The following is a 13,261-nucleotide window of genomic DNA, read 5'->3' as shown; positions in this document are numbered from 1 at the left end:
CAGTGGACTCGTTTGTTACCAACATTTTGCTTTTTAGTATGTTCCACTGAAAATTAAAATAACACAAACACAGCACTACTGTTTCGTGTCGTGTTCCTGTCGCCGTCTTTGTGCTTACTGGTGTCAAACGTAATTTTCTAAGTAACATAAGCACTCGAACGGCTTTGTAAAAAAATGAACCAGTATTGAAAAACTTTTGTCGAACTTCACAACTAAAGTATCGTAATTCCGTAAATTGCAGTAGTTCTCTATATCTGCACTTCACGCGAACAATTTCATTCAGGTGATTGTTACAATTTTTATTCACATTTTTTTGTAGTATTATCTAAAGTCGTTACCAAAATGAAGGCAAAATAAAATATTAACCAAAACACGGCACTGTTCTTCGTTGCTTCCTTCCCCCACTGATGAACTCACGATTCAGCCATCGATATGGGATATATAGTCTGCTGAGTTCCGCTAACATGCATACACGTATATCTTCTTTGGTCATTCAGCGCGCCGTGTTTTGTATACCATGCTAAAAGAGCAAGACGGTCATACCATTCTGTCAGCCCTCGGTGAGTTTTTTTTTAGAGATGCTTGTCGCTTGGTGGGTGACCTGCGTTGTCGTCTTAACCTTCATCATCATCATCATGCTATATTTATGTCCACTGCAGAACGAAGGCCTCTCCCTGCGATCTCCAATTACCCCTGTCTCAATTGCGATAGCTGATTCCAACTTGCGCCTGCAAATTTCCGAACTTCATCACCCCACCTGGTTTTCTGCCGTCCTCGACTGCGCTTCCCTTCTCTTGGTACCCATTCTGTAACTCTAATGGTCCACCGGTTATCCATCCTACGCATTACATAGCCTGCCTACATCCATTTTTTTTCTGTTAATGTCCATCATTAGAATATCGGCTATCCCAGTTTGCTCTCTGATCCACACCACACCCTTGCAGTCTCTTAACGTTAGGCCTAGCATTTTTCGTTCCATCGCTCTTTGTGCGGTCCTTAACTTGTTCTCGAGCTTCTTTGTTAACCTCCAAGTTTCTGCCCCATATGTCAGCACCGGCAGAATGCAATCATTGTACACTTTTCTTTTCAACGTCAGTGGTAAGGTCCCAGTCAGGATTTGGCAATGCCTGCCATATGCACTCCAACCCAATTTTATTCTTCTGTAACTTTCCTTCTCGTGATCATGGTCTTATCCTTATCCCCGTATCACTTTTTTTTTCGCTGAAATATTTTGCTAGTCACAAAGGTTTGTTATATAACCGAGACACGAAGCCGTAATTGAGCACAAATAGTCGACGACGGGGCGATTCTGCGGCTGCAGCACCTGTAGTTTCATGCTGCGTAGTCGTGACTCGCGTGCTCGTCTACCCAAGATAGTGTCAACAGTGGACGAACAATGAAGTCTCGTCATTGAGCCGACGTTTCGGTAAGAGAACTTGCGTCTTTCTTCTATCGGTCGGTGTTGCCCTTGAGCTGGTTCCCACGACGCAACCATACCAATTTGCATAGTTGACCATTCTTTTAGGACTTGTATTTCTCAAGTCCCCTGGTCCAAACGTTGGCTCCAGGCTGGGAGGCTTCCCTCATTTGCCCATTGTAATTCCCTTTCTTCATCTTCCTGTGAACCTTTGTCTTATCCAGATAGTGTCAGTAACGTATCCGCGCGAGCAAGCTGAAAATGTGTGTCGTCTGAGCGTGTAAAATAAACGGCGATGTTTGGCACAGCTCAAATGGCTTCCATATATGCTTGCCGTACTCGAAGGCTGTATTCAGTTACGAAGGTGGTTGAATGCGGTGGGATGTCACCCGGCAAGACAGAAATTGCTTCGATAATAAAGTTCTGAGAGATAGTGAGAGTGAGTGAGCGAGTGAGTGAAACAACTTTATTCGGTCCACGATAGACACGAGTAAACTCAACGTCACCTGGCTACGACCACTCGGGGACCATCAGGTCAAACCTGACGGCTCTCTCGCGGGCCCTCTGGACTGCCAGGATTTGAGAGGTCTGGTCCTGGGCCTTGATAAGCTTCATCATTTCCTCTTCGAAATAAAAACAGGATGCGATGCGAATAACACGCATAAAACACTTATATCTGATCGGTGCGTTATCAGAAAGGGGCTCTCGCGCACTTCTGTGTTTGTCACGTCATTGCTTTGAATGTCGCTTGACCGCCTGCTTATCAATAAGCACTGCGCACGTAGAGGTATTGTCCCAGAGCGCTCACTCATATGGGATGTTTCCATTCAGGCACTTCAGGTCAGGCACCCGGGAGAGGCCGCCAAGAAGTGTGGATTGAGTAGTATACACAGTGAAATCGATAGGGTGCACACATAGAACATACATGGATACTCTATAATTGAAAGAAATGTGCACATCTGCGCATTGCAAAAAAATGGAATGTGTGAGAGAGAACGAGCAGTCCATAGAGCCAATAAGCAAACCGGAAATTAGACGCGTTGGCACCTTTGTTGTTGCGCCAATGCTGCCACTAAGTTGTTCTATAAATTTTTATACGCGTAAAATAACATGGATTCGATATTTGGAAGCGGTCTTCATTTTTTTTTTTTTTGCTAAGAATCAAGAACTATCGATGGGACAGCTAGAGTACCAAGTTATCAAGGCAACCTCGCACCGTAGCAGGCTCATGCTGCGTTGCTGATGTATAGAGAGAGGGGGAAATTAGCAGTTAAATGACTCATAGCCCGAGTCGTCGTTGTATATGAGTCAAGCTGGCTCTCGATTGTAATGCCAATTCCACTTGACTGGACCCGTTCTAGTGCTTTCAGCGGGCATCCCGGCAGTCACCACGCCGTTGGGCGTATCCTGCAGTGGAGCGGTTCATCTGTCGGAACGAGCATAGCTGCTGCGTAATGTTAAAGCGACACTAAAGGGAAACAATACGTAAGTTTACACTGATAAAGTAGCTCTCGAAACACCATTTTCGTTAATTTCGCTGTGATAGGCTAATTATTATAAGAGAAAATAAATGCCAAAACTCCATTTTCTTATTATTATTAGTTTTTTTTTATTTCGCGCTGGAATCTCGGCCCCTGTACCGCTGTACGTCAGTGGGATGTCGTAGAATCCAAAGTATTGAGAGCTATACGGAGTAATGGTATTAGCTTTATCAGCTGTATAAATTTGGACATGCAGCAGCACCGGCAACGCGCAGAACTGTTGTCGACGCCGTCGGCGTTTTTCCCGCGTTCGCTCAAAATGCCTGCGGCGTTGGTGACTGTTGCCGGAGCCTCTGATATAAATAGGCATTTGGTGCCGCAGCTAAACGTCGTCTCCCTTCCCTCCCCCCCCCCCCCCCCCCCCCACGGTCTCTCGCGCGTCGAAAGAAGGCGCGTTTGCTCTACATATATGATGATTGTAAAGGAGGAAAGAGACGCCTACTTCTGCAGCCCTTAAGGAAGCACGGCGCAGAACGCGCGTTTGTTCTCCGCCGTGCGTTCACTCGCCGTGAAAGAGCGCGTCCCTCGCGCCCTTTCACTCGCACATACAGCGTTCGGCGGCGCGCGGCGACGATTTCATCTCGATTGACGTCATACGGAACCTCACGGCGACGGCGACGGCGACGGCGACGCCGACGGCAGTTAAAAATTTTATTTTTCGTATTTGAGGCATTGTGGCACTGTGAATGTTCTCGGAACTTGCTAAGTCCACTCGTTGCCTTCTTTAAAATATAATTCATCCTGTATTTAGCGATATAAACAATTAACTAGATCCCTAGCAGATGCAGTCAAAATTCGGGACATCACGGCGACTTTGTGCGAGACCTTCAAGGTGACGTCGGGCGACCTGCGTTTCTTTTGTGCGTCTTTTTCTTGGTTACCCCTTTCCTCCAGTGCAGAGTAGCAAACCGGAGGTGCGTCTGGTTAACCTCCGTGCCTTTCCTCTCTTCTATTTCTCTCTCTCTCTCTTTCTTGGTTACCAAGCCTCCTCTCTATTTCAGCCCCTTAATGGGGGCTACAAAATAAGCAGCCATACATTTGTATCTTTCTCTGAACGGCGAAATGCTAGAACTAAACATCCTAAACATTTAATTGAATATAAGTTCCACATTGACACATTCAGATATTGATTCTTTCCACAGACAATCAGAGATTGAAATTGAAAGGATATTATAATTTGCTCACTCGACAGATTTCTTCCTACGCCTGAAAAATGTGTTAATCAGTGTGGTATCGCGATATTAAATTTCGCCCACAGAACCGCCTTTTGTTTTGAATTGGTTTCGATGTGCTTTTTCATTGTTTTGTTCTGCTTCTGTATTGTTGTTCTTTATTACTCTTACTTTTTTCGTTACGGGCTGTCCCAGGAAGACTACAGCCTCTTACTGCACTGCTTAACTACGTTTTGTTGTTAGCTGAAGTGTAAACAAGTGTATAATAGTTTGTCATTAATATTTTGATGCAATGTTTTTTCCAATTTCCTGCAACAGCCTTCATATGGCGGCTAGCGGTTTGTATAAAATAAAATCTAAACAAACAAAATTGATTCTTTCTGTATTGTATAAGGATCAGGTGGAGGAAAACAAGAGGTGAAAGGCTGAAAGGTGAACCAGATTAAGTATTCGGTTGGCTACTCTGCACAGGGGGATGGGGTAATGGCAGAAAAGATTAGAAAACAAAAGAAGATTTTAAAAAATGACGGCAGATCCCACGCCCTGTGGAAATACATGTTATGCGAAGCAGTGTGCGGGGAGGGGAGCCTACCAAGGTAACGAAACGACCATGAGAGCACCAAGACGTAGGTGGATGTTCCATGACCTACATGACACACATGTTATGATATTCGTGTCATGACCTGCCGTTTATGTTCGTCATACACTCTTGTCATACTATGCCAATTTTGGTACATACCAAGTCATCGAAACGACCATGAGAGCACCAAGACGTAGGCGGATAGATAGATAGATAGATAGATAGATAGATAGATAGATAGATAGATAGATAGATAGATAGATAGATAGATAGATAGATAGATAGATACTCTCAAAGTGGCAAATGTTTGCCAAGAAATGCTTCGCATTTAAAGGGACACTATAGAGAAACAGGAAGTTCAGCTGGAATAAAAGAGGGACCTTCAGTAATGCATGCAGTTTTTGTTGGGTGCAAAAACATGAATTATTAGCGGAGAAATTCGTAAACAAAGACCAAATATCTCTTCCTCAATTTCTCTCACCCCATATTTGGCGCTGAAGCAGTGTTGTCACAGATTTCATTGCTCTCAGCGAATCAGAATGCGCCATGATACGTCACCGCTTGCGTAAACGGCCGAGGCGCTGGATGCATCATGGCTGCATGCATGGTCGCTGCGTTTGCGTTCGCCGCGATGGATACCGTTGCTGCCGCTGAACCTTGCAACGAAGAGCTCGCCAGTAAAGAAGGACTGCATTTCAGCGATATTCAGTGAAACGGAGCGCGAAATGATCCTCCGTGCTCGAGCGGTAGGTGTTTCCGCGTGCGATGGCGGTGAGCCGAGCTTCGTTTTCGTCGACGGAAGGCGAAGCGTCCGGTCCGCCAGGCGACGATGTTCCCGACAGCACAAGCGTAGAAAGTTGCGCACATACTCGGTATGGTTATTTCGTGGCTTTATTTAATGACATTCAGCACTCACCGAGCCGCCAGTTTGCTGCTGCAGGGGCACCGGTAGGGGGTTTGATGAAGGCCGCATTGAGGGAACAGCTGCTCGAGAAAGGACTGGCCTCTGGGGCACGCCAAGATACTTTCCGAGGGCAGGATTATACACATAATCCGAGGGCGAGAAATGCAGAGAGCACACCATCGGTTTCTCTGGCCCTTTTGCCGTTTTATCATCGGCAGAGCGCTGAGCCATTGCGAACGCCGGGGAGCCGGTGTCTCCGCTCGACACCACATGAAAGGACACAATCGAGTCAACACTGCCGCTGCCCCTGCGCAAGCGCCTTGGGCCATTTATACAGCCCTCAACACTACACACACGAGACATTTTCTGGCTGTTTCCCGCGAAGTCAACGTTTTTAGAGCCACGCAACACGCAACCAAACACCGTTGAGCGGAACAGACGCGCGCGACGATGCATTGACCAAAAACGAAACTACGAAACTATCACGGCCGCATGTATCGCCATGCGATTTTTTCTTATTTATTTAATTTTGTGCTAAACTTGTACTTCCTCGCTTGAAACGGTTTAAAAAGTTGGCAAATGCTGTTTATGTACGTTTAAGGTGTATTTCATTTTGCGTTTTATTAACAGCGATAAATCGCTCTCGACCAATCGCGACCGGCCTGCATTTGTAATCTCTGACGTCACGAACGTGTAGTGCGGGAATTTCGAAGGGGCGTCAGCACCTATCCTTCAGTTTTTCGCTATTTTCTCGCTTATTAAACATCAGTTTGCAGCAAGAATGGTATGGCTGTGATTGTGAAAGGATAATCTACCATTTAAGCGCAACTTCCGGTTTCTCTTTAGTGTCCCTCTAAAGGGACACTAAAGAGAAACCATTAGTTCGCACATTGTGCACATACTGCTTAACCTATTTTTCTTGTCAGTGCCCCTTTGAGACACTTACGCAACGAAGATGCGAAGGAACAAGATGGCTATGACGAGCATCGTCTTGACATTGCCGAAGCCCAAGAACGCGCGCAACTCGCTCGCCTGACCACCACAGCGGCAGGTAAACGCATCCTCGAAGAGCTGGGTTACCCTCCTGTGGTATCTTCGAGGGTCAGTACCCCGATCCCTAGGTGCATTCGAGACAAGTTCGAAGTGGCCCCCGTGCCTCGAAACGTCCATCCCGTCCACAACGAGGGCAGACGCAAGGCGAGAGCAGTAGCAATTCTCAAACAGATCAATCAACAAGACATCAGAGCACGCTTCGTCGACGCCGCGGAGTACAGCGACGGAAAGACCTTTGCCGTCGTCGTGGTCGACTCCAGCGGCAAGCTTTCCAATAGCGCTTCAATTCGCACTTCAGACCCCGAAGTCGCCCAGCTAGCCGCCATCGCCCTCGTCCTGCTAGACGGTCGTGGGTCTGAGATCTATAGCGATTCCAAAACGGCAGTTGGGGCTTTTCAGAAGGGTCGCATCGCCGAGCAAGCTGCTCGTCTTCTTAGCGTCTCCAATCCGGATGCTCTCACGCATCATTCGATTCACTGGTTTCCCGCTCACGTAGGGTCAGTGGAGGGTGCTCCCCCGAACCTCAATGAGTCTGCTCACGAGGCTGCGCGCGACCTCACCGACCGCGCTTCCTCTGTAAGGAGAGCCGACACCCCTCCCCCCTACGGCCACAGGGATGCTCCCGCTAGTCACAACGAGGTTACAAAATTATTCTACATGTCCAGAAGGGTCTTTCCACCCCCTCACCCCAAATTGAATAGGGCGCAAGCTGTTTCGCTTAGACTTTTACAGACCGGCACATATTCGTGTCTGGCCGTTCTGCACGAAGTTTACCCTGACGTATATGGCGACGACGCCTGCCCGTCCTGCGGGCAGACCTCCACTCTAGCACACATGCTCTGGGAGTGCGGGTCGAGATACCCCAAGTTCAGCAAGGATGAGTGGGACTCGCTTCTGCGTAGCCCCGCTCTAGACAAGCAAATCCTGGCTGTCCGGCGTGCCTGCGACCGAGCCGGTGGGCTAGACCTGCCGGTCCCGACGTGGGACTAACCAGGTGCGCGACGAGTTCGCGTCCTCGCTTGGACCTCTAATAAAAGTTATTTCACTCACTCATCTTGTTCGAGTTGCTCCTTGGGTACGTGTTTCCTGTGCCCGCGTCTTTCGACGACGGGCTAGTTTTTTTTTTTATGAATGAATGGCAACAGTTTCGGGATGAGAATATTTTATTCGTAGCGTAGACAACGCATTCCAAGGTGAAACAATGAATGGACGGAGTCGTCGTAGTGAGTACTGGACGCGCCTTGCCCAAACAGTAGCACCGGCTGGACTCTGATTCTCGCAGCAGCCGCAAAGAGGCTGAAAGAAACACACACGTGCATGGGCACCGCATATATTGTCCTCGTCTCGCGTGAACCGTCACAGCGTCACTTCACCTCGTGATTGCTTCCAACACTCGCGACACGGCTATCTCTGAACGACTCCAAATCACGCTCAACAGCATCCACGTTGGCTTACTGTAGACCTAAACAACTGCTCCGAACGCGTGCTTATTTGTAGCCCCTTTCTTCTTGTGTGTTTTGCCATAAATATCGAAGCCTGGGTGAAAACGAAACCAGCTAAATTTCTTACGTCAACAGTCTGACACGCACTGTTTCAGATTTATCTGCGCATGCAGGCTCTCAGAAATTCGTAGCAAATTTTGCGTAGTTGAGACGGCTTTCACTGACGCTTTGCAAACAAATAAACACGACGTCATACTCTGGATGATGTGCCGTTGTTGTCGATGCCTTCGCTCTTAAGCGCGAGTCGTTTGCAGACGAGGCTAACAGAAGTACAATGCGAACAATTCGACAAAGTGATAAATATTTACAGCTCTTGATTGCTTCTTTCTTTCAACTTCTCACGTTACTCGCACCAAGAGGCAGCACTTAAGAAAAAGAAGAGATAGACCACAGTTTGAGATTCTCATTCATGCAATACCTCTTTGGTAACTCGTATCGGAAAAATTACCTTGGTACAATTACGAGCGGAATATCGGTCTGGCTAAAAAACAATATCGACGGCAAACAGATGCAACCATCGCGATTCGTTACAGCTGGCGTCAAATGCCACTGAATTACAGTTAAGGCCACCGAGCCGTTAAGTATGGCTGGCCTTGAGATCGGTGCAAGACGCGATGCTACTACTGGGCTATCACAGCAATGAGGCCGCCGCAATACTGTCCTTGGTGATAGAAGTCTGCCGGTGGATACGGTGTCGCCACTGTAGTCGAGCGGGTATAATCTCGCGGTCTCAATGTCCAATGCACGCCAGAGAAAGCACGTGGATTCGTCACGAAATTGACGCGACAGTGAAACACATGCAAAAACAAACAATCACGAGAACTCATTTGCAGACGCAGCAGGCACAGTGACAGTGTCACTGCGCATAACTGTACAGAAATGCTACTTGAGTGGAGAAAAAATAATAATAAAGCAAGCACGAAGAGTGTCAAGCACAAAGAGTGTCCTCTCTTTCACGAAGGGGCCTTTGGTGAACGCCGTAGACACAGATGTCGGGATGCTGGACTAGGGCGAGCATGTCCGCAGCACAGTAGACTTCGCAGGCACGAGTGAAGCATGCGCACCGCGTCCGCACTTGACACCGTTTCTCGCCAACCGCCCACTTGAACGGGGTGCGAACCATAGCGCGACATCGAGACACTGCGCAGCAAAATAGCACAATTCACCGTGGCGTTTCGGTCTCCATACCACGTGGCACAGGGCGTCACTCACACACTTATATCAACGGCGTCCGGAACGAAGCACGGGCTAACCAAAGTCCGCATAGCAACACGGCTTTCACAGTCTGCAGCACACGGCTGAAGTGTCAGCGCCTGTCCCGTTTCACTGAACACTGCACTGAAGTGTTAGGTCGTCTCGTCCTGGACGGGGAGGCCGTATCACACTCGGTCGAACTCCCTTCCGCAGCCGATGGTCTGAGTCGGTGTGACCTGGCCCGAAAGCAGTCACAGGCTCCGAGCCGCGCACAACCGGATGTGTGTCCGTACCCGGGACACAGGAGGGCAGCGTGGTCGCGGCCCTTGGAGAGCCGGGAGCGATGCACACAACCCTGGGAACCTGCGCCCCGGGGGAGGCGCGATCGAGAGTCCCAATTTGGTTGAGCTTTTTCACGGTGGTCCACCGGGATCGGTTCGGGGCGACCGGTACATGAACCTGGCCGACCGGTGCGGTCAGCCGGCGAACTCGGACACCGGCGTGACCGACTGCTGCCGGGAAGCGGCCGGATTGGAGAAGGCCGAGTTCTCGCCGCCCATGCGTGGCATGACCAGCGGCCGGGAGGGTGGCTGCAGTGGCGGCGGCGGCGACAGGCGGCTAGCGAGCGGCGGTGTGGCTGGCGGCCCGGGCGGCTCCGGCGAAGACGGGACCGAGCTGCTTGGCGAGGCCGGCATTTCGGCTCCGGGCTTGAGCAGGTTCATGCGCTGGTGCCGGCGCCACTTCGCCCGTCTGTTGGAAAACCACACCTGTGTTTTTCCGACAACGAAGCGTTGGTATGCGCTCCGCACAAGACGCGCGCGCTTGCGCATCTCAAGCATGCACGTGCAAGTGCGCGCGGTCCTACTCGCGGTGTGTGTGTGTGTGTGTCGGTGGACAAAGAACGTCTGATGCCGTGACGGGTTTTCAACGCAGAAGTGCACAAAAACACGGGAACGAAACAAAACACCAAAATACATATATACAGCTATTCGTCCAAGTTTTTTCGTTCCCGTGTTCTACGCTGAAAGCCTGCCACGAATTCGCAATTTATACTCGCCCAAATCAGTACCTTGTTAGGCCTGCAACCATTACAGACGATGAAGCTTTGTACCATATCCGCCTGCTCGTGCACCAATATTAGGTCTCGAAAGAAACGATTTCTGAGGTTGGTGATGTATGATTAGCACAAACGCACTCACGGACAGACAGCCACAAATGTGGATGCGAAAGGAGGTATTTTATAATTCTACCGTGTTAATTGTAATAGGTAATTCAGTGGGTAAAATGACCTGATTTCAAGCTGATTTTGATTTGTGCAATCAGTAATTGAAAAGCGAAGCCGACTTCAGGGTACATGTATATGTGCGCAGATTTCAGCGTATGATGCCTTTAACGCATTACATGCACCGCAGCCAGAAGTGTGCAACTTCAATGTGCAATTAATGAAACATGTGTGAAGAGAAAATTTCTGATCACGACGGTTTTCTGTTCTTACGAGACTCCGTAGGATCATGTCAAACATTTTGTTTTCGATTTACAAAGAACACTGGTGCAAGACTCCTTGACTAAACATCTTTTTCTCATCATTGTGACTTCGCACGATGTGAAGTAACGTACAATAATAACACAAAAAGAACATGCACATCACGAAGCACGTTGCATAATTCCATGATTAAGTGCACAGCTGCAGCATATAAACATCTCAGCTAAGTTCGAAGTACCTTGTAAGCAGGAAGTTTTGCCCGATAGAATTCAATGATCTCAACTCAACAATGCATAAAACTGAATTACATTCTAACTGTATGTAAGGCATGATAGAACCAGAACATCATAGCGCTGTGGTTAAGCTAAATTCAAGCAGTGTCATATATACCTATACAGTGGTCCAACGCAGTGGTTCAGCTCAACTGTTATGGTGCATTTAACGCTCTCGCACACCTCTCAGGCGCCACCTTGGTACATTCTATTTTTTACGTGTGAAACATAACTGTTGCGCGCATAGAAAAGAGACACCAAAGTAGAGCAAACATGACCAGATGTTCGCTATATTGTAGCTCGTACCATGACCTATAGGTATTTTCGAGTGTCATTCATTATCTGGGACCGATAAAAAAAAAGGTCATCCATTGTTGTATCAGTGTTCCGAAGTCAGGTTCAAATAAAGACGGTCGAGGTCTCAAGTTCACTTCAAAATCAACCCTGTAGCTTTTTTTAACTCTTTGATCGGGGAGAGAGCACTTCGCTCAAAAGGCCTGGGCAGACACATGATTCACTCTTTCGATTGATAAATTTCGCTAACGGCACGTCTCTATAGAGTAGGTCTCCGAAAGACCGGCCCCCTTGAACTCTCATCGAAACCTCTGGTCGGCCGCGGAGCACAGTTCGAAGAGCGCTGCTCTGGCACTCTTACGAAACATGCAATACGCGCTCTAGAGTAGAAGGCTATGTTCGCAATAAGCGATCAATCCTTTTGTCTCTTGGAACGGTGCCGTTTTTATCACGCCGTGCCACACAGGTCACAGTCGCGTCCTGCTCACGCCGTGGACACTCGGCGCTCTTCGGGCTCCGGCAAATGTGCTACTTTACTAGAGGAATGACACCGTCACAGAATCTCCAGAACACAATCGCTGTGGGAGCTACTTAACGCGGCAACCTGGGAGCGCTCAAATGCGCACAATAGAACCCAGTGCTCAGCGCAGCTAGCCCACGCACCGGGAGCCTTTAACCCCTGCTCTGCTCCCGATATCTCGCCGTTTGCATGTGGGGCTACTATAGACGTCCGATGGCGGGCCCCCGCTCGTCCTCAGAAGGACGAAGCTATATACGGCGCCGACACGCATAAAGAAAACCAGGAGCGAAATGTATCTGGTCGAGGAGGTAGATCCTGCAAGAATGGAGATGCCAGAATGAACGCGCGTACGGAAACGGGCCACGGAGGCGGGGGGCCTACACACGGTAGCAGCGTGGACTGCCGTCACAGTGTAGTGTGGAGGGGGTTGTTGGTGGGGGGGTTAGCGAGCGCTTCTTCCATCGATGGGGCTTGTCCCACGATCATTTCGGCGCCGGCATACTGACGCATCTCTATGGCTGCGGATCCATTTCCTAGGCCGCGAAGCGCCGCGCTCGCGCCGCGCGCCACCGACTCCTTTGTCCCCGCGCCGAAGAAGATGCCGCGCGCTAAGGACCGAGGGCGCGCGGGGGCCATAACGACGCCGCCGGCCGGCGCAATGGAGGCACGCCTGTGGTGGTGGTACGTACCTGGTTTGCTCGCGTCATTACCACGTGCGCGTACGCGCGGCTTTGGGTCGTTATCGTAGTGCTGCGTGCCCGGCTCTCACTGCTTCGCGAAAGAGGAAGCGGCTCCTACAGATGACGACGGGAGCCCGCGGTCACTCGGCGTTATTTCGAGAGGGCTCTTGCCTAAACGGACCGAGGCTTTTGGAAGAGGAGGCGGTCCTCTTGACATCGAGGGAGCACGCGGGAAAGCGGGGTTGTTCTTTCGTTCGCTGTTTCGTTTCTGTTTGTTTCTGGCGGTTTTCTTTCTTTCTTTCTTTCTTTCTTTCTTTCTTTCTTTCTTTCTTTCTTTCTTTCTTTCTTTCTTTCTTCTGTAGCAGTAATCAAGCCGTGAGAGATATAGTCGGGTTCGTCCATCGTATGTTGCCACACTATGCACGAATGTTTCCTCTGGCCCCTTTATTCACCTGTTCCATCTTTTCTTGTTCACATTTTTTTTCCCTTTTAATAAAAAAGTTCGGGAAACCGACCACCCAAACCCACTACTCAAGGACGGTATAGCGTTGCATCTGTCCCAAGGATTCACCAGCTGTTTATTCGTTGAAAAGCTTACTTGTATGTAAGTAACACTTTTTAAAATTATTATTCAGCATGACTTATAACT

The 13,261-nt window shown here is 49.0% G+C and overlaps 1 protein-coding gene across 2 annotated transcripts in view; it reads right to left on the bottom strand.

Moving 5' to 3' along the window:
- Positions 1-7,812: 7,812 nt before the first annotated feature.
- The window catches only part of LOC119455846 (paired box protein Pax-6-like), a 108,948-nt gene continuing 103,499 nt past the window's right edge, over positions 7,813-13,261 (bottom strand). Inside the window, exon 6 of one of the 2 annotated variants that reach the window (XM_037717353.2) lies at positions 7,813-10,130. In XM_037717353.2, coding sequence (XP_037573281.1) covers positions 9,840-10,130 — 291 coding nt within the window. In that variant the 3' untranslated portion in view covers positions 7,813-9,839. The remainder of the gene's footprint in view (positions 10,131-13,261) is intronic. The other variant, XM_037717354.2, reaches the window with a different exon arrangement.

Source organism: Dermacentor silvarum, chromosome 6 (assembly GCF_013339745.2).
Source record: "Dermacentor silvarum isolate Dsil-2018 chromosome 6, BIME_Dsil_1.4, whole genome shotgun sequence".
In the NCBI taxonomy this organism is placed as follows: Eukaryota; Metazoa; Arthropoda; class Arachnida; order Ixodida; family Ixodidae; genus Dermacentor; species Dermacentor silvarum.
This window is presented reverse-complemented; position numbering and strand designations above follow the sequence as displayed.